Genomic DNA, 20,750 nt, shown 5'->3' on the forward strand with positions numbered 1-20,750 from the left:
GTTGAACGTACTTTGAAATAAAAATAAGAAATTAACGTAGTTTTAATTTTTTCATCAAAAATTTCTCGTTTTATAAGTTCGAAGTTATGTTAGGATCATCGATATCTCGTCAGTCGATCTATAAATTTGTTTGAAATTTGAATACGTAAGTAAGTACATTAGTAGCCGATAAAATAGGTGATAATCCTGGTTACAAATAATAGATGTAGTGCAATTTATCGGTTTATCAGGCTATAAACGAAATACGTTAGGCCATTTTCGAGCACACCGTACCGGCGAACCGGTGGGTCGAGTAGATCCGGACGTTACGGACCGAGTAATTTGTTCTAATTTTGCAAAGCACCACGGGTTGCGAAAAGTGCGCTGCGATCACGAACGCTTGTTTGCTCTCAACTATTTGTTACGCTCGATTTTCATGGACAATATGCAATTTGATCAAAGTGTGTTAAAAGCATATCTGTATCGTCATCGACGAGAAATTAGCAAGCAAATTATATGCGACGAATTGTGCGACGAGCAACGATATACTTACTATGAAATCGTCGACTGTATTGCTTTCAGACGACTATGCTCCGATTACGAGCGATAGAATTACGCGCTGCTATTAATATCACTTTCTTGTTAATTAGTCAAACGATATCAGGCGCTGTCGCATTTGTTGAAAAATTATACGCAACTATAAAATATACATCGTGCAACATCCAGGTGTAAGGAAGGAAGAAAGATTTAAATAAATTTCTATATCTCCTTCTCTCCCTGTTTCTGTTTCTCGATCAAAATTTCAAGCGATTTCTTTAGCCGTGATTGCGACACGGCGGAAGTAAACGAGTATTCGGGTCAATTGCGACAATAGCGGAAAAGAATACGAGTATTCGGCCCATTATTGGCCACTACGCGCTACATAAACGCGTAAACGCGTACTTACGTACCGCTACGCTGCCCTCTATAACTGTCTTTTTTACCGTCCCTCGGTAATACCGTTACACTTGCATTTTTTCGGTAGCTTTATAGAGTACAAATCTATTACATTCTAAGTTAACTAAAATAAAATATTCGTTCGAAACCATAAGTTTACTTTTACTTTGAAGCATTGGTCCCTCGAAGATGGAATCGATAGAAAAATAAGCTACTTAGACAACAATTATCTCCTATACCGTATAACTAACCAAATTTTTTTTTCTGTTTCAGACGCTAAGATGAGATTGGAGGAAGATTTAGTAATTCGTAGGAGCAGACCCACAATGATTTCCGCCAAGTATCGTGCGAGAGAAGAACGCCGTCGCCTGTTGAAGATTTCGGCCGGTAAATTGAGGAGAATCGAAGATCCAGAGGCCAGCCTCTGTAGATCGGTTCTGATAAACAATGCCGTGAGGCGATTGCAACGAGAGAATCGGGACGAAAAAACGAGGAATTACGGTCTTCCGGTGGTCACATATCTGAACGACTCCACGAAAGAGAACAACGTTTCTAGTAATCTTATCGTCGGTGTGACGGACGACGAGACGTCCTCGAGGAAAAGGTAAGCAGGATGTTAAACTTGGAGTGGTCGGACGTTGTCGAATAGCTTTGAGATTCGTAGGCAGTAGCGGAAGAAGAACGGCAAACGTTGCTGGCGGTCGGTAGAAATTGGTTTTACATAATGTAGATTACGCAAGTAATGGCGAATCGCGTGGTTGTTGCGCAATATTTTCAGTAGCGTCGAGTCTCGTGTCCTGATCACGCGTGCGCACCACCACCACCACTACCGCCACCGCCGCAATAGTTCCCTTCTAACACTTTCCAAACAGCCGCACGCGAACAAATTGTAATCGGTGCTAAATCATTCTTCTTATTTCTCTGTAGATTGAACGACGACTCGAGGAACGAGGGACTCGGTACGAAGCGACAGAGGCACGACGACCTCGACCTTCAGGACGACGTGTTCAGCGACTTTTATATCCTTCCACCTACCCCTCGATTGCTCTCTCATATCGACGAGGTTCAAGAGCCGGAATCCCCACATCACCATCATCTGGTATATCCAGAGGATCGTTTAGGATCCGTGGATGTTCGGTCAGGCAGCACCATCATCAACACGAGTACAGCGAGCACAACGACGAACGGGAATTCTGCCGCGTCCGCGGCCAGTTGTTGCAATTCCGTGATGTTCCCTAGCGAGTTGGACGATGCGAGTAGCCAATTGACCGGCGTCACGAGATCCAGTGACGTTGGCATGATGGAGGCATCGGACGTGGTCGATCCGGACAGGATCTGCGATTTCGCGAGGTTCGCGGATTCCGCGAAAAGCTTGGAAGAACGTTTGGTAGAACTGCAATCGTTGGACGAACATTTCGATCTAGCGAAATTCGAAAGAAATAACAATCAAAGTTGCGGCAGAGCATTCCACGATATCCAAACCTTCCACAGCTTAGTGCCCGGTTTGGAGACCTAGAAGGGAGCCTCGTGCCTCGAGCACCCTCCTATCGTTGTGTCTGGCTCGACAGAGAATCACGACCACGACGACGACGATGCGGGTAGACGGCTTCGCGGCACACACGAGGAACCACGGCGAGGATGAACCTGGACTGGAAGGTGAAGAACGCTGCCTTATCAACGGCAGCTACGGTTCCCGGCTCGATCGGTGCACCAGAGTCGCTCAATGACTAACGGGGTATGCTCGCGGTCGGTATACGAGCAGACACGGAGGGTCCACGTCGTACCAAACGGAGTCGAATTAAAGAAGAAGAAAGAGGAGGAGTAAGAGAGGAAGAAGCATAGGGGCCCCTTTTGGATCAGCTGCAACTTCGAATAACTTGTTCGAAGGTGCAGCTGTGGACTAGCATGTCGCTACCAGCAAAATGGAATACCCAAATGTTTCCTTCTGTTTTCCTTTGCAGTTCGTACGATGCAAATCAAATGGAATCGACGGATGAAATCTAGGAAAAGAAAGACTGTTCAAGAACGAGACTATATAAACCCGAATCGGTGTGTTTTTGGCTATAGGACACGGTCGCGGATATTTCTTTAGAATTCGATGGAATATTTTCGTTGTACGTACGAGTGTCGGTACCAAAACCTCCTGGAACACGCGTTACTTTATGTAATTTGTATATATTCGAGTACGTTCGTAAGAGCACATTAATGATAATATTATAGATCAATTTGTAGTGAAAAAAATTCACGGAGAAAGTAAACGCTGAGAAGCGAGAAAAAACACTGAACGAGATGCGCGTGTACGTGTATAAATGCCTTTAGAGTAGCTGTGAATCGATGTAAAAGTGACGTACGGTGAAAAAGAAAAAGAAAAAAAATTGGATGAATTTACTAATGCGCGATAATGCCACAATGGGCCTTCAATTTCTATTTCTATTTAAGATATTTCCTTCGTATTCTGTCGTCATTCACGAAACGAGCAATTAGTTTTTCGCAAACGATTCCTCCGCCAAACTTTTCGTTTTCGTATAGCGCGTCGCTAGTTTCTGGTTGGTCGAAAAGGATGCCGAATTAGAATGATCAAGAGTGTTAAAAATATCGACATACAGTGTCACAAAATCAATTCAAAGTATTTCTTCGTTCTTTGTTATCTTTGAAAGCGGATCGTTGGACGTTCGTTTCTCGTGTGGTATTTTTCTTTTTTTTTTTGTTAACGTTATTATTTTAACGATGAATCGCGTTAGCTCGCTACGTCGGTTTGTAAAGTTTCGAATTTTTGTTACGACTCATATACACGATCCTGTATATAATGTATTGTTTTTAGGGGTATGTAAATGAATAAGTTCAGTTCGATAAGCTGTATACACCCACATGCGCGCTGGGCTACTCTCGGTTCAGAGATTTCATACGATTGAATAAGTGAAAGAAAAAGCTCAAATTGAAAATAAAAAAAAAAATTTTTTTTTAACTAATCAACGAGTTAACCGTGAGTAGCCTGGCCTTCATGACGTCGTACGGTATAAGGTATAAACAGTGCGGTGCACGAGAGAGCTCTTTGCACCTTATGCTTCCCCACCATCATCATTTTCCTTCAGTCTCCCTTGCAACCAGGCTAACAGTTCCGGAACCACACGGCTCTCCCTACCCTGACAAACATATACACATGTAATCTCCACTTGTGGAGTGTGTGTGGCAAGTGCATACGAGCACGTGCACCTACTTACATAAAGGTGGGAAACCGTCTGATTCCCTAAAGGACTCTCGTGGTCGGCACTGTATTACAACATGGACTCTGCGAACGTTGTTCGGTGCAATGCTTGCTCCCTTCAATTCCTTTTACGTCGTCTTCATGGTATACCTTGACGAAGGACCAAGAGAATTCACTGTTGTGTGTTTACGTAAATGCTGGAAATCGGTTGGTGGTTAGCTTCTATGCAGCTTACTTAGTGCTGTCTATTGGTGAACATTCCGAGAGAAAACACTCGTGTTAGTTATTCCATGTCCGAAATATCGAAGGAACCTTGAAGCTTAAGTAAAGACAGCACTGCCTTAAACTTATCGACGTCCAAAGTTCAAAGAAATGGTAAAACAGAAATGGGATGATCGATGTGTGTCGCGTATGCAGCTGATTTTTTTCTTTTTACATTCGACCATTTTTGTATGTTTCGTAGGATCGACAGCCCTTGTATCGTTTCCACCGAGAGCATAGAAAAATCCGATCAACCTTTTATACAAGTTCGTTCCCTCGTCTTTCTGCCACGTAATAACGATATTTGAATCGGCTCGGTTTCGTCAGAGACGTCAAGGCAATGACGAATCTGCTGGTAGAAACGTGTTTGTAAATTGAAAAATCGATTATTGGAAATAGAAAGAATGAGGAAAGCGTGGAAACGATGTAAAGAGAAATCCAATCTTCCTTTCGATCGTTTGGATCGCGTTTCAAGGGTTATCTTGCATCCGCTGAGAGGACCGATTCTTGATCCGTGGTTCAACGCGATTCACACTGTAAATAGCTATGTTAGCACCCCTCAAGCAACTAGTTATGTATAAAATTTCGTACGTTGTTTAGGTTTTTAGTACTAGTTATCCGAGATCAGTTACCAATTATACGAACAAATTGCAAATATACCGCAAAAATATAATTCGCCGTTCTACTCATCTACCTCAGCCCTTTCCCTGTGGTTTACGCAACAGAAAGCACCTACACAAGGAGTGGGCACATAGCGACCCGCTAAGAGTTAAGTGCTCCGACCAATCAGACCCAATTCCTTAGGAGTCTCAACTTAGTAGACGCGTACTATACATAGCCTATATTGTGGAAACTTCTTTATCAGAATGCTCCAAAAAGCAAGAGTTTATGGCATTTCAGACCGTCATAAACCGGAAATTTTCTGGGGAATCAAGGAGGGGAAGGAGTACTAGATTTCCTAAGAATGGAGATTTGTAAGTATTATAAAGTCATAATATGTGTGTAACAATATAAGAAGTTAGGTACTATAGAAACATAAATCTTGGAACTTACTCTTTGACCACGGCTTGAACGCCGAGCATGCCCAACACTCTCCTGGTTGGCCCGCGTTAATGGCGCTCTCTGATTGGTCAGTGTTTTTCGTGAATAACTCGAAAACGAAGCCTTAACCAACATTTTGGCAAAGGAAAAAGTTGTTTAGAATCACCTCGGCAATCATCCCTCCACGGGTTCTACCCCAGTTCTGGGACACTCTGTATATCGAAGATGATCTTCGATCCTAAGGAATCGATGGGTCAAGGTCTTCGGAAGAAGAAAACTTGTGAATACAGTTTTTTGGTACTTTTTTATTAAGTGTTGCGAATATATATACAAAGGATGGCGAACTAATAATAACTATTACATTAGAACCAAATAAACAAAGGTTATCATGATAGTATTTAACGTATGTTAACATTCGTTTAAATAACATAATGGTTGCAACGGTGTGTGCCGAAATTTTCAAAAAAGATGTTGGTCAGTGCGTACGCGAAATGCGTCTCATTGTCATTCATTTATTTGACGCACACGTAAAATATGTGTAATTGCTTTCATACTGTATCGACATTAGCTTCAAAACGTTCGATTCTCGAACAGAGAAAAAATGGGTTCGAGATCGGGATCGATATCCTGTCGGTAATCACTATTGGAACAGTTACACTCGATATTAATAACGAATCCACCAAACGTTCGTTTAATCGAATCGATATTCGTTTGCTCCCCTCGAAAATGAGGGTAATTCGCATTTTCAATTGAAACGATAAGTTAGAATTAAAAAAGAAAAATAATAATAATAATAAACTACTACCCGATTAGTATCTGTTTGCAGAACGTTTTCACGTCGAACGAATCGTGATCGTGTTATCAAACGAATTGGAAATCGATAGGCGTGCTTGTTTCGTTGACGTATTAAAAAGGTGAAAAATTTTCTATCGTTCCCGCGTTCCCCTGATATTTGTGCGTTTAAATCGCGACTGTTCGAATTCATTCGAAACGCGGTTCACGAAGCCTACGATTCAAAAAGTTGCGATTAATTGACGCGGATACAAAATCGTGTAAAAAAATGAGAACACTTTTTCCCGATTCATCGATCGATCGATCTTGGATTTCCAATCGCGAGAACTTTCATTTCGTTAAGATACCTTATGTTGACCGTTAGCTATTGTTAATTTTGGTGGACGCGCCAACGAGGTTTCGTGAATTTATTCATTCAGACATAGCAATAACACGATGTGTTCGCTCTTAAAAAACAAAACATTGATATTCGTATTCATGGCATCGAGAAGGATTGCCGTAATCTTAGCGTGCTTCATTTTTCTTTATTATTGCTTCCCCCCCCCCCCCCCCCCGTTTTCATTGCTAATTAATAGTGACCTCAATTCTCATTTCGTCTAATAAAATATCCTTCCTAAGTAAAGCGATTGATCGTCTGGCGCACTTCACCTTCTGTCGCGTCTCGATCCGCACGCGGCCTGTCGTTTGTCTCGAAAAATAATTTTTTCTGCAGGGAACGTCAAATGATTTTTGTTTCTCCTCGAAGCTTTTCGAAGCGATAAACAACAAGGAACGCGATCTTAATGCAAATTGTAATACCATGGTACGTTATCAGACATATACTCCCGGAGTTCTGAAAATTAAATGAGAAAATTGAGCAGTTTCAAAAGAATACAAAAAAAAAAAAAGAAAAAAGTCAAGTTCGAAGGCGTTCCTTTCGCCAAAAATCATTCCACGATTTCTGCACCCGCCTCCTCCCCCATTTCTGCCTACAATAATTACACTTTTCGTTTAATCACAAAAATAGAATTCTTAAAACTTAAACTCAGTTCACTCGTACTCTATTTTCTTCTCTCTTTCGCGCGCATTTTTTTTTTAAATTTCTTTTATACCCCACCCCCACACATCACTTTCTCGTTTTCTTCTGTATCTTTATACACCCATACATGCATACACACACACATACACACACAGAGGCAATCTATTTGCTGAGAAGTATGCAGTTAGCGTTGACAAATTAGTTGTTGCGTTATTATTGATTTATCCGATCGAACAATCATTTCCACGCTCGATCGATCTGATAATTTGAGAAAGTGTATACGTCACTATATAAACAATTCGTACACCGCGTACCTAAAAATTCATTCTCATCATTTCGATAAATAAATTACTTTATACAATTTAACAAATCGCTGACGCAATGATGGTGTATAAATTTAAAGAAACATTCACGATTAACAACGATAGAATTGTTTGAGCAATAATTGAATTGTTCTTTTCAGAAAGTGCATTTGACTTCGATTGATGCAACACGATGATTCAGCAGCAACGACGATAATTAACATTCCCGCGAACTCGATGCCGGATATTAATTAAACGTAATTAGTTGTTAAAAGGGAAAATTTAAAAAACCCACAGATGCTAAAAAAAAAAAAAAAAAAAGAAAAAATGACGATTTCTGCATTCAGACCAAGGAACGACCTCCAACCTTTTCGATCCTCTCTAAGAATCACTCGTGTAACAAAGAAGGGCTGTAACAAATATTCTACAATAACGATTATAAAACTATCTTTTCATGTTCCTTCGTTTCGAATTCAGGAAAGAAAGAAAATAGAAACGAAGCGAAAGAAAGGGTTGAGACTTGAATCGTCGTCGCAGCGAGCAAGCCAGCAAGTAATATGTATGTATGAAAATAAATAAGGAATAGTGATTCTCGATAGATGAGACATTAAATGAAATCACTGTTCTCTATCACTCGTATTTAAACGATTTAGTGTTTTTTTTTCTTTCTTTTTCGCGTGTACTCTCATTTTTTCCATAACAAACACATGCACGTGACACATAAGCGCGTTATTCAAAAAAAGCTAAGAAACAGAGAGAAAAAAAAAATCAATTAACAACTTTGTTGTCAATCATCGGTTTACTATTTCGAAGTACACTCGATACGCACTGCACACAGCTCAGTAAATACCGTTTTGTGAATTCAGACGCCACCGTCTGTCGATAACAATAATTACATTTACCATCGATATCCGTCGATCGGTGTTTCACATTTCTTTAGTTTGATATACATATATTTATATTTATATTCATATTTATATATATATAGATATATCAAAAATATCCTTAATAAAATAGAGCATTTTAATATGTATAACGTACCATCAAGTACTTTTTTTTTTATTATAATTTTATCCACTATATATATATATTTTTTTTTATAAGATTCAGTATTATATATATTTTTAATATACATACAATACTCACGCCAACATTCTTTCCTATCGTTCACGCGCATGGGCAATTCACACAATATACACACGGTTACCGTGCAGCATCGTGCATGTAAAATATATGTATGTGTACATTTTTATACGTGTCGCCACGTGAACGGTTTTTTAGATTAGATTACGCACAACTCAGGCTCCTGGATTTCTTCGTTTACACTGCGTCATGGTTACGCTTGTTTTATGATCGTTTCGCGACTATACAGACATATTTATACCTTTTAGATCCTTGGATAAGTTGCTCGATGATTAAGCAAAACGGGTGATTGATTCGCGAACAATTTGATTGTCTAAAACTGTACATTCGTTCACTTCGTATCTCGATGAAAGGAAAAAGAAAAATTATATTTTTAAATAATCGTTGCTATTAATGAGCAACTTATACCCTCTAGAAATCATCAGGAGAACAACCGAGTGGTTAGTCTTCCATGGAAATAGAAAGATCTTCCAAATCATTTAGAATCATTATCGTTCTAGCTCACCACAGCCGATATTAGACATATCTTTTTAAGTAGTAAAATATATATATATATATATGTATGTTCGCTCTTGAACCGATTCTGTTTCAGCTTACTTCATTACACATACTTTGATCCACTTCCATTATTTTAGTGCTAATGATTTTTCGTAACTAGTGCACAGTCGAACAACGATCAAAGTAGATGCACATTTACTAGGAGAACTACCCAAGTGTTACACTCACTTATTAATGAAACTTTGCCATCTTGCAGAGCTCGTCGAACTGTACACGCCTATACCCCGTTTTGTGGCCAGACGACTAATTGTTTAAAAGATATTAATAATTACAGTTAGTTACTACTTACATTGAGAAGTATAACAAAATCACACACATGAACGGTTAGCCCCGTGGCTAAACGCTCGACTCGTAATGTGAAGGTCCGCGGTTCAAATCCATAGACCCCAAATGTTTTTTTTTTTTTTTTTTTTTTTTTTTTTGGCAGGTTACATGCAATGCAATTTTTAGAGAATTTCGATTATGTTCTCCATGCAGCATACTAACACTATAAAAAAAAACAGTAACCCAAGATTTGAGCCGAGCACCTTTAGATTGCGAGTTGTATGTGTGAGTCTGTTATACTTTTCAGTGTAAGTAGTAACTAACTTTAATTATTAATATCTTTCAAACAATTAGCCGTCTGCCCCCAAAAGGAGGTATAGGCGTGTTCAGCTCGACGAGCTCTACAAGCTGGCAAAGTTTCATTAATAACTGAGTGTAACACTTGGGTAGTTCTCCTTGCTAGAGGAAAAGAAAATACATTAATTTAATAATTATAATCGTTATAGCAAGCAACAAGTGTTTTTGAATTTTAAGCAAGAATGTCGATGATTCGCCAGACTCTGTCGGTAACAACAATATCGACAAATTACCAATATAAGTTCCCTTCTTTAGTAAACTATAATCGGTTCAAAGGTGACCTCAGTTTGAATAAATTTTTATCATTTTCCAGAGGAATCCATTGTTCAGCGGATGACAACTAAATCTTCCCTCCTTTCTTCCGTTCCCAATTTTGCTTTCTCGATCCTTTCACTCTTTTTATCACGTGTGACCGACAACCATCACTTTACCGTAAAAGCTAATTTACATTTCTCTCTCTTTCTCTCTCGTTTCCTTTTCTAAATCGTCAACTATTTACAATCAATAAGGTTCTATTAAGGCAATTACTGTCGTAACGACGCGTTAATGAAATAGATGCTCGCCAACCTGAACGAGATCCAGGGATTTCTTTCTCTTCCCTGAATTCTTTGACTTCTCTCATTTTCACGTGGCGACCATGCAAACGTACAAAGAAAAAAAGAAAATGGACCTTTTTTCCTCTATTTTTCTTTCTTTCTCTCTCTTTCTCACTCTTCATCCTTGATCTTAATCTTATTCGTTCATACATTCACTCGAAAAAGAATCTCGAAATCTCAAACCTCTGTTGAACTAGCGAATCGCATTTATACGACTTAATAGAGGAATCCTACTAAATTCGTCGTGGCGTTATTTAGAAATTGAATTATTATTCAATAATAATGTTCGTAATGAAATAATAATGATAATAATAATTGGTTACCAACTAGAAATAATTATCAGTTATGTACAGAGTAGTATAATGATTATAGTAACGTAATAAATAAGCTCCAGGCATGTAAGCCTACATTTACTCGTAAAGAATGTATTTACCAATTCACACGATAACACAACTTTCTCACTGAACAATCGCCCGTCGATAGAATTAATTACATCTCGTCATTATGCTCTTTTCAAACGAGCAGGCCAAAATATATAATTTCTAATGTACAATTGATCTCCGGCCTGTGTGTATGTACCTCAATACTTTTAAACGGCTACGAAAGACCATTCCTTCCATTCGTTTCTCGTGTCTCCTCCTCTAGAACACATATCCCTGGATAGGTAAAAAAGAAACATTGCTGTTGGCGTACAGGAGAAATCGTAACGAAATCTGTACCGCGCCAGGCGATGCGCGATGCCACGGTTTCTCTCGTTTCAGAGCAGGTGTAGAAAGACAAATCTTCACGCCACATTCTGATTTACTCTTTATCCTTTAACGTTTCTCCCACACCTTCTCGAACGAGCAAAACCAAGCGTGCAAGGCGGATACACACGGTTCGACATTTCCCTCGTGATGCGGAAAAAGGAACGAACTACCGATTTGAAATCGTTCTTCGATGCGGCCATTTGCGCGCGATCATCCCTCTGGATCTCGAAGAACGGAAATTAGATTAGATATGTCTAGCGGTGGACCGTGTGATTAACAACAGCAAGGCAATCATTTCCTCGTGAAATCCGAAGAGAAACGATGCTTCTCAGTCGCGACGTCTTTTCCTCGACACGAAGAAAGAAACAAAGGGGCGCGAAGCGGTGTTTTTAGTCGTCTTTCTTTATCCTCTTCGTTTAAACCCCTTTTTTTTAAGTCGTGCAACGAACAACCCGTTCGTTTTATTTTATTTATTTTTTTTTCTTTCCTGTACGTATACATCTATATATATATACTTAACTATATGTTTTTTTTTCTTTTTTCTTTTAGTGTGTTTCAAGTCCTTTCAACATGTATATATTCTCTCTGTCATTAAAAACTAACACGACTTCATTTGCATCACACTTTAGGCACTTTTCCTCGGAAACAAATTTCTCCCAACGGTATTTCATTTTTCTTCCTTTGTTCACGCTGATGCTTTGGTTGTGTAGTTTTTTTAATCGTTAGTATTTTTGTTTCTCTTCTTCTATTCGTTTCTTGGCTATCGTTCGTTCAGTGAAACATTTATACTATCTATGTACGTAGGCGCGTATGCGATTAAGATTCGCTGCACGCACCCGTCGTACAATCGGTTTCAACAGCGCAGCCCTTCGAGCGCGCTCGTCTATATAAGGCAGGTTTTCGTCGCTTTTTATCAGTGAGCGTTGCGAACTTTGTAGAGACAAAACGTAAAATCGATCATTACTTTTCTTTCATCTCGCGAAACGTTGATTTTCGTTAACATGCCTCCACTAATCAGCCACACATTCCTCGCTCTCTTTCTCGCTAATCAGATACAAATACAATCATCACCCTCGTATACGTTCTATTATTTTACTTCGTTCTAAAGAATTAATATCTATTTTACTTACACTGTTCCTTTGTTCGCCATTCATTTATCGGCAGGTTTGGTGACCGTCTGCGGTATTACCGTCAACGACTTCGGAATTTTTGGCAATATCGGAATATGGTTGGTCATCTTCGTGGTCACCTGTATCGACTTTGGCAGGTTCAGATTGTGCAACAAATTTTGGGTCGGGCTGTTCTCGTTCGCTAGCGAGCGAACATCGCATATCAACGGCTCGAAGTCTCCCCTGCTCTGACGGTTCAGCATTTCCTGTTGCATCTTCAGGTGCTTCTGGAATTGCGTGTGCGCGACGATCTGCGTTTTTTGGTACTGCGCGTTAGGCTTGATGTTCGGCGGAGAGCTCGAACTACCGGGGCTCATAGCCTGCTTATCCGCCAGCATCTGTTTCTGCTTCTTCAGATTCTGTAACCGCTTGAACTCGGGTTCGCTCAATTGAAATACCTTCCCACCGGTCGTGGCTGGCTGCTTCTGACCATCCTTTCGCTTCACGTTACCGTTCGTGGTGGTTGTCGCGGTGGTGGTGCTGCTGGTAGACGGCAAATTCAATCGTTGCAAGTTAGGGGGTGGTTTCTTGATAATTGACACACCTGGATTTAATTTGACGACGTGCGAAGGACTTCCTTTCGCCGGTTGCGTCGTGCTCGATGAACCTTTCGTTGTGTTCGTACTCTGCAAAGATTGTCTGTCCCTCTCGAGTACGTAGCCGCCGCTTAAGCGACGTGAATTATGATACTCCGTTGCGATCGGCTCCATTATCGGTTCGTCCATTTTTTCGGGACCTTCGTACGAGATCAATCGATTCTGCACGGAGGTTGAATAATTAATCGCGTTTCTAGAAGCGTTCGGTGCTAATACCAAGTCACCGGATCTATAATATTTCTCTAAAAGTATTAGGTGTCTAAGGAAAGAGCTCTGGTTTCCGTATGGTCTTTGCAATTCTTGCCAGAGTAGCTTCGTATCCCTGTCGTACTGTATCATGGTTGCGCACTTCTCCCAACCCTGAGGCGTTATCTCACGTACATTAGTGAACTCGATATTAGCGTGGAGGTTCATCTCCTCTTCGCCGGGGAACAGGGTGCGTACACTTATGGAAGGATTAGCACCGAGTCTTTGGACCACAGGTGTGATATCGTTATTCGTCCTTTGTCTCTTTGGCAATCTCGTCAAAGTCACCTCTTTATCCATTGCGAGGATTTCCACAACCTCGTTCGGGCTATCACAAGATATCGTTGCGTTTGAGGTATACGGCTGCGTATCGAGCAACTTGCGTTTCTTCAGCTTCTCCACCGTACTCTCAAGACCGAGGTACTGTACGTCCGTGACGGCAGTTTCGTCGTTCGAAGTTGCTTTCGCGGTACGATTTTCGTTGTCTGTCTCGGAATTAGTTCCCTCGCTTTTGTTCGGCTCTGAAGCAGACTTCTCCGGCGGCGAGTTCGTCGTCCCATCCGGAGACTTGGAAGTTCCGCTCTTCGCCTGGGTCGGACACTTGGCCTTCTTCCGTTTCTCTTTGTCTTTCGATTGATTTTGGGACGAATCGTCGTCCTCGTTCTCCAGCACCTCGATATCGTGGTAGTGCAGGATTCTGGAAAGAAATGAAAAAACGAAGAAATAGGGATCTCTTTGTCCGTAAAATGGTAAAAATGGTAAAAATGGTAAAAATGGTAAAAATGGTAAAATGGTAAAAATGGTCAAATGGATCATACCTTTTCCGGTAGCTCTTGAAAAACGATCTATGATTCGTATTCATGTTCTCCACATCTTTGTACTTTAACTGCAATTGCGTGAAGTAACGGCATAACTTGCAAACGAAAGTACCGGCAGCTAGCACCACGGGAATATTTTGCTGGCCAAGCAACTGATTCAATTCGTCAGTCTCCGCGTTCGCCAATTGATGTGTGTGATTTCTCGCCAAACGACGCTTGCAAAGCGCGCAAGTTAAAAATCGCTCGATCTTCGAGTAATGACCGACGCAGAACGACATGGACGTGTGTTGACTCGATTCCCAATCAATGTCCACCTGCGAGAGAGTAAACCGTTACGATATAAACGAGATAAACGAGATCAATTTTCATTCGAGACAGGAGTATTCACCTGCTTATGGAGACCAGCTTTTATCTTAAGCAACCATCGACGTTTCACGTGGTGTCGAGCAGCGTCCCTGCACTCGCGTGCCGAGCATTTGGACACCATCAGTTGTCGATGATGTTTCTGTGACTTGGTCTGCATGTTCGTTGGACTTGTGTTTGCCTGAAAATAATACCGATCGAATTAGAGGATGGTCGATCAATGAAAAATCTAACGATCAGGGGCGTAAATAAAAGATGTCCACCTTTCTATCTACATGACGATAACAAGCATCGCATAAGCATGAATCCTTGGTGAGATGTCGTTCGATGTTCAAGATCTTCTTGCGTCTCTCGTCCGATTTCATCTGGGCCAGATGCATCGGCGTGTCCAGGGAACCGAATTTTCCGAAACAGTAGCAGCACACGTCCGCGCAAAGGCGTCCCGGATGGATAGAGAAGGACGAGGATTTTTCTGGAATAACAAGGGACTGACGATCCTTCGGTGCGGTGTCTTCATTGTCTTCGTCTGTATCAAAGATTGCGATTGTTAAAATGCACATAAGTAAATGCAACGTTTTAATTTGATCTTTGTTTTCTTCAGCAAGATGAACAAGATCGATTTAAATAGAAAACAATTCGAATGTTAGGAAGTACTTATACTTGGTACTCGAAGCACTAGCGGAAACATGCTCGTCACAAAAAAAAGGAGAAAAAAAAAACATATCGCGATTATAAGCACGATTTGCAAGAGCTAGTGATCAATGAATGAGAATCGCTTGAAATCAAAAAGGTATAAAACATCTCTGACGCGATTGGCGATTGATTAGTTTGTTAAGTCGAAGTCAAACGATTCTTTTTACACTGGTCGGTGTCTAATGGCCAGATCGTACAGGACAAATAAGGACGTGAGTTTTAATCAAGCAGAAGGATAGGAAACGATTAAGAATGTAGTTATTCCCGCAACCAGGATTACCGCAAGAGTGTCTGTGGTTAGTAGAGAACTTTCGGTTCGCACCAGAGCTGCTATCTCCCCAACTGGGTCCAAACTGAAAAATCAAAAATAAAATAAGACGATGGAATTATTAACTTTCATTCGTTTGAATAAGCAACAATCAATGATGTTTTACTCACCTTCTTCTGAATAGTGTAGAAGTTTTCAGGTGAATCGCCTTCTCCGTCCCCGCGACCTTGTTTCAATACCATTTTCAGCGGCGATCTTGATCGTCTCTTATCCTTATCCTTCTCCTTCTGAACTTGAATCACAGTCTTCAGGGTACCAGTGTACTGTTCTTTCTTCGCCTTCTGATGATTCAGCCTCTCGGCAGCCTTCTCCAATGACTCCAGACCGAGCAGTCTTAAAATCGACTCTTTCTTTGCTTTGTCCTCAGGCGTTTCTAGAATCTTTGAATTAATGTTGACGCTGCTCGACGATTCGCCGGACGTGGACGTTTCGTCCGAATCTTTCTGCAATGTTTCCGGTGTTTTCACTGGTTTGCAATCGTTATCCAGTATGTCCGACTGTTTGGTCATCTGGTTCTCTGATAAATTTCGAGAGAGCCTATTCTCACAGGTTGCTTTCCCAGGCACCTTGGCAATGGTCAGATCATTTTCTGATTTGCTTCTCGTATCATCCTTCTTCCCTTTATGCTGCTCTAAACTACCTCTACCACCCTCTGAAAAACCTCGAAATTTTGTACTCAAATAGGATCTGTTGTTCGCGTTGATCTTGGCTACCTCGTTGTCCAGTAAGGTCTCCTCTTTGTTTTGCTGATCAGATTTACGAACTTCCCGCCTAGGTCGTTTGTTTCTCATAGCGACCAGCTGATCCTCCCTTCGTTTTCGAAACTCTCTGCTGCGTCTAGTACGAGCTTGACGGTCCGAATCGTTCGCATCCGATTCGGTGATGTTCTGAACATCGTCCGTCTCGTCTGTGTTTACCGTAAAATCCGTTTTCTCCGCGGTTGTATCCTCCTCCGGATCGTTGCAGGAATGTTGCATCTTCTGAGCATTCTCCTCCACTACTTGCATCTTCGTGCTGATATCAACACTTTCTCTGCCAGACGATAACAGCTGTCCTTTCTCTGACTTTTTAGTTTTGTCCCGAGCCCTTAACACTCTTCTCTTATCGTCCCCGAAGGAAGACTTTTGTTCCACTATTGGACTGTCAGACTTCTCGGTTTCTTCCTTAGTTACAGTTGTTTCACCGTCCTCCGAGCTGCTGATCATCGACGAAGCCCTTTTCGTTTCTTCAGCCTCGCGAGGAGCATCAGATAATTGAACATTATCGATAGTAGCAACGTGCTTGTATTTGTCATTGTCATCAGCAGGATTGGGACTTATACTTTGCGAATTTCGTACCTCTTCTGAACTTTCATCAGTTTCAACTTCTTTAATATTCTCTGCTACCTTATCATTGTCCAATCTATCAGACACATCTGGATCATCTGTTTTTGTAACAGTTATTTCTTGCTTATCAATATCTACTGTTAATTCATTGGGACTACTCGAAGATGAAGAGGACTCTGATTCTTGATTCTTTTCTACATCTTTTTTATCTGTTTCTAAGTCAGACTGATCGCTTGTTATTAATTTCTCTACTTCTTTAGAAATACTCTCCAGAGTCTCTACATCTTCGGATATTGTAGTAACATTTACAGAATCTTCATCTTTAGCAGTTACATCAGTTGTTGATTTTATAGATTTATTTTCAAGTGAATCACTGGGTGAAATTGTTTCCTCGGAAGCAGATTTATTTACATCGACCGTATGAGATTCACAGCTTTCAAGTGGCTGAACCGTTTTATTTGTTACTTTGTTTAATTTTTTGGCAGATTCATTGTTTGCACTTTCAGAAGAACTCTTATCAGCTGTTATTCTCGACGATTTTCTAGTAGAGACTACTTTTTTATCATCGTCCAATACCTTTACTTGTTCGTCTATTGGTTGCTCTATACTCTTTACAGATTCTTCGGTTACATCAGAGTTTTCACGTGGCTCTTCCAGCTGAAGTATTATTTCATCTTCACTGTTTTCTGTAACATGCACAACCTCCGACACGTTATGCGGATTACTACTTGCATCAATGTCAGAAGATTCGTTTTCCGGTGTATTTTGTGAATGTGTCTCTGCTGTTTCAATATCACCCATGACTAGTTTTTCAATTTCTTTGGCAGTATCAGCCACTTTTGGTACTGAATTTTCTGAACTGTCCGATTTGATCTCATTCTTAGAAATGGTGGACTTATCCTCGTCTGTGTTCTCCTCTAATCCTAATTTTTGGGACTCTGCACTTAACGGTGCAATTATTTCCTCAATTTTTGGTACCTCAAAATTTTTGTTCAATCTGTGACTCGTTTCCGGCCCAAAGATTTTTCTTTCAATAGACTTTGCAATTGTAAGCTTTATATTTTCTATCATTTGATCTATCTGAGATTTTTGATTACCATCAGATTTTTCAGTACTATAAAATGAATTTACTGTCTTCTTCATGTCTATGTTTAAACTATTCCTTCTACTCGATTTATCAGATAATTTTGCTAAAATATTATCCTTTCTAACTTGATCTAAATTGCCGGATTTCTTTAATTCCTCCTGTATTTCTGCAACCTTAGGTATTATTCTCGAATATTCAATTTTTATATTGTCATTCTTTATTTCAATTTCTGTACTTTTGGCTTTTGTTTTTGAGCGCAGAGTGGGCCCCACTTCATTAGCCCTGTCCGATCGATCACCGTTATTATTGTTCTCTATTTCTGCTTCGGTTAGTGAATTTTCTTCAAAACTCTTTAATGTTTCTTGCTTTGGAGAGGATTCATCTTTGGTTATTATTATAACCGTTTGCGAATCATTACCGCTAGATTCAGAAAAACAAGATTCCGTATCTATATTACCATTTGTAATATTATCTGCCGAAACTTCTAAACTAACAGGATCATCGGAATTTAATCTTTTACGTTTCTTCAGTTCCAAATCAGCGGAAACACCGGAATCTGACTGTCGTAGCTTCCCATTTCTTAAACTTCTTTGGCCACCCGAAGTATTCAATCTTTTTCTTAATTGTATTGCACCTTGAAAGGATTCTGCTTCCAAGTTCTCTCCATCAGACGTAATTTTGATGTCTTCATTGTCCGGTTCCTTTTTAATTTCAATATCTGAAAGTAGATTTTCCTCTACCAGCATTTTTCTACTCCTGGTAAGTTTGCCCTCAGTTTTTTCTGTGCTCCCCTGTTGACTATCTATTTCTGAATCGCTCAACATTGAAGCTATAACTTCGTCTATAGTAAGATCTATAGAACTTTTACTATCCAAGATCGAATTTGGAAATTTTGTGTCAGGTATAGATGTCCTTGTGCTATTGTAATCTGTATCCTTACTATTACTTTTCCTTCCCTTTGTACACTTGATATCACCTTCTATATTTTTTATACAGTTATCTTTCTCTTTGATATTGTTTTTTTTTAATCCAGAAAGCTTTGTTGCCTTAGCACTTTTAGATAAAGAATCTGGACTCTCAGAGCTTTTTCCTTTTCTGTTAAGTTTTGGACTGTTTTTAGTACTGGATCCAGCGGCTGAATCTGTATCTTTATCTTGAGTATCCTCGTTTTCGACTTCTCCACTATTTTTTGGTACAAACTTGGTCTTTTTGGTCCTGAGATTGTTCTTGGCACTTCTGTTGGTAGTTTCTGTCCCTATACGTTCACCTTCCGTGTCTAAATGATTTTCTAAAGTTCTCGAGTTAATATCTGATGTCTTAACACTGTTTACCTCAGACAATTTAACTCTTTTAGTCCTCACACCTTTCTTGATGTCAGAAGTTATTCTACACAAATTTCTATTTGTTACTTTCCTTGTAACTTTAGACTTGATGAGATTCGCCTTTGCTACTCTTAATTTTTGTTTACGTTTAAGATTCCTAAGAACCTTCTTACGCGGTAGACTTGCTTCCAATTTTGGAGGAAGCTGACTTCCGGTTGCTACAGCTTCCAAAATATTTCTTGCAATTTGCTGTTGTTTCAGATTTGACAAAGACTTGCCTTTTCTATTCTTAATTTCATTCGATGACAAACCACAATCATTATTCGCCTTCTGTTTTGCTTTGGAAGGCGCTAAGGGTTTCTTTTCCCTGGATGCCATCTCACTTCCACCCACATTGGGCTCCTGCAATTTCATTCGTAACATGAAATTGCATGCCATTTATTGACCAAAAAGTAACTATTATCATTGCAGTATTCAAAATAATTTTTCAATAATTTTCCTAATGAAAAAATGAATATAAATTTTAAAAATAAAAAAATATATAATGCAACTATATGCATTTTCTGAAAAATGATAATATATTTACTATCGTGAGAACATTTGAAAAAATTAAACTATTCTATGAAAATATTTTAAAAAGTAACAATAATAATAATAATAAGGCAATTTTTTAAAGAAACGATAACACAACATCATGTTGAAAGTGTAATTTAAGAGCAAGTACCTTTCCTCTATCAAGCAAGACAGGAACAAACTGACTGTACACCAAGTGGAAAAACTACATAATTCGTCTTTAGGTGTGAGTAGATGAGTGGCCAGCCGAAGAGTGGGGTTGATAGATGCGGCCCTGGCGGTCAGAAAAATTACGTGACAAACTTTGCATTTACACGGATACACAGAGCGCCTCTTCTCTATCAGGGAATCGCTTTGAAATATTTACTGCAATATCTTAGCGATCGTTTCCTCGATCGTGACAAATTTAATCTCAAAAGAAAGGCCGTGTTATATATTAACTTCCAAGAAGGAAAGCAAGGGGTTGACCAGGCGAGAAGTATGAAAAATCATGCAACAAATTATCGCGAAAAAATCGCCACGAATAAACAAAAGGTCGGACTCGATTCGAGATTTCCAAGGTTTAATATGTGGTTGGTAGAATTGCATCGATAATATTTATCAATCGAATATTCGATTCATCGATTGTACTCACCTCTGAGGCGAAAAATCACCGTCAAAGAGCGTAGTTTTTGCGGGAAAACGCGGAAAACAATTCTGTGAAAAACACAGTCCCGTTGCAGGGTGCCTGTACGATGTCCCACTGTTTTGAGACTACCGCCACCTGACGGTAGAACATACGACCTCTCCCAGGTCCATAGTCCATTCGTACTAATTCATTGCATTATTTCAGCGAATTCAACCCCTAAACGCTTTATACGAACAAGTATTTCTGGTACACTCACTTTTACAGAAACTCGTGTTTACTCACGAGACAAAAATCTTTCAGAAATCTCTAGCCGATACGCGATGATCCTCTAGCGAAAATCGGAGCAACGCGGCACTTCGAAATCTATACAGTATTTGTAATAACTAACCCCGCGTTATTTG

The 20,750-nt window shown here is 39.9% G+C and overlaps 2 protein-coding genes across 10 annotated transcripts in view; one reads left to right on the top strand and one right to left on the bottom strand.

Moving 5' to 3' along the window:
- LOC117602030 (uncharacterized) overlaps positions 1–3,130 on the top strand; it is a 47,234-nt gene extending 44,104 nt beyond the window's left edge. For all 7 annotated transcript variants that reach the window (XM_034319472.2, XM_034319474.2, XM_034319477.2 and 4 more), the window contains 2 exons: positions 1,189–1,519; positions 1,843–3,130. In XM_034319472.2, coding sequence (XP_034175363.2) covers positions 1,189–1,519; positions 1,843–2,431 — 920 coding nt within the window. In that variant the 3' untranslated portion in view covers positions 2,432–3,130. The remainder of the gene's footprint in view (positions 1–1,188; positions 1,520–1,842) is intronic.
- A 3,627-nt stretch (positions 3,131–6,757) lies between these two features.
- On the bottom strand, positions 6,758–20,497 carry east (enhanced adult sensory threshold). Of its 3 annotated transcripts, XM_034319466.2 has the most exons (8): positions 20,356–20,497; positions 19,873–19,995; positions 15,525–19,550; positions 15,367–15,439; positions 14,657–14,919; positions 14,419–14,574; positions 14,031–14,344; positions 6,758–13,909 (listed from the first exon to the last, which is right to left on the bottom strand). In XM_034319466.2, exons 3-8 carry the CDS (start codon positions 19,524–19,526, stop codon positions 12,352–12,354), a joined length of 6,366 nt encoding a protein of 2,121 aa, XP_034175357.2. In that variant the 5' UTR covers positions 19,527–19,550; positions 19,873–19,995; positions 20,356–20,497; the 3' UTR covers positions 6,758–12,351. The 3 variants fall into 3 exon arrangements, with proteins under 3 accessions (XP_034175357.2, XP_034175358.2, XP_034175356.2); XM_034319467.2 differs by lacking the exons at positions 19,873–19,995; positions 20,356–20,497 and having other exon boundaries at positions 15,409–15,439; positions 15,525–19,562; XM_034319465.2 differs by lacking the exons at positions 19,873–19,995; positions 20,356–20,497 and having other exon boundaries at positions 15,525–19,562.
- Positions 20,498–20,750: the final 253 nt, after the last annotated feature.

Source organism: Osmia lignaria, chromosome 13, assembly GCF_051020975.1.
Source record: "Osmia lignaria lignaria isolate PbOS001 chromosome 13, iyOsmLign1, whole genome shotgun sequence".
Taxonomy (NCBI): Eukaryota; Metazoa; Arthropoda; class Insecta; order Hymenoptera; family Megachilidae; genus Osmia; species Osmia lignaria.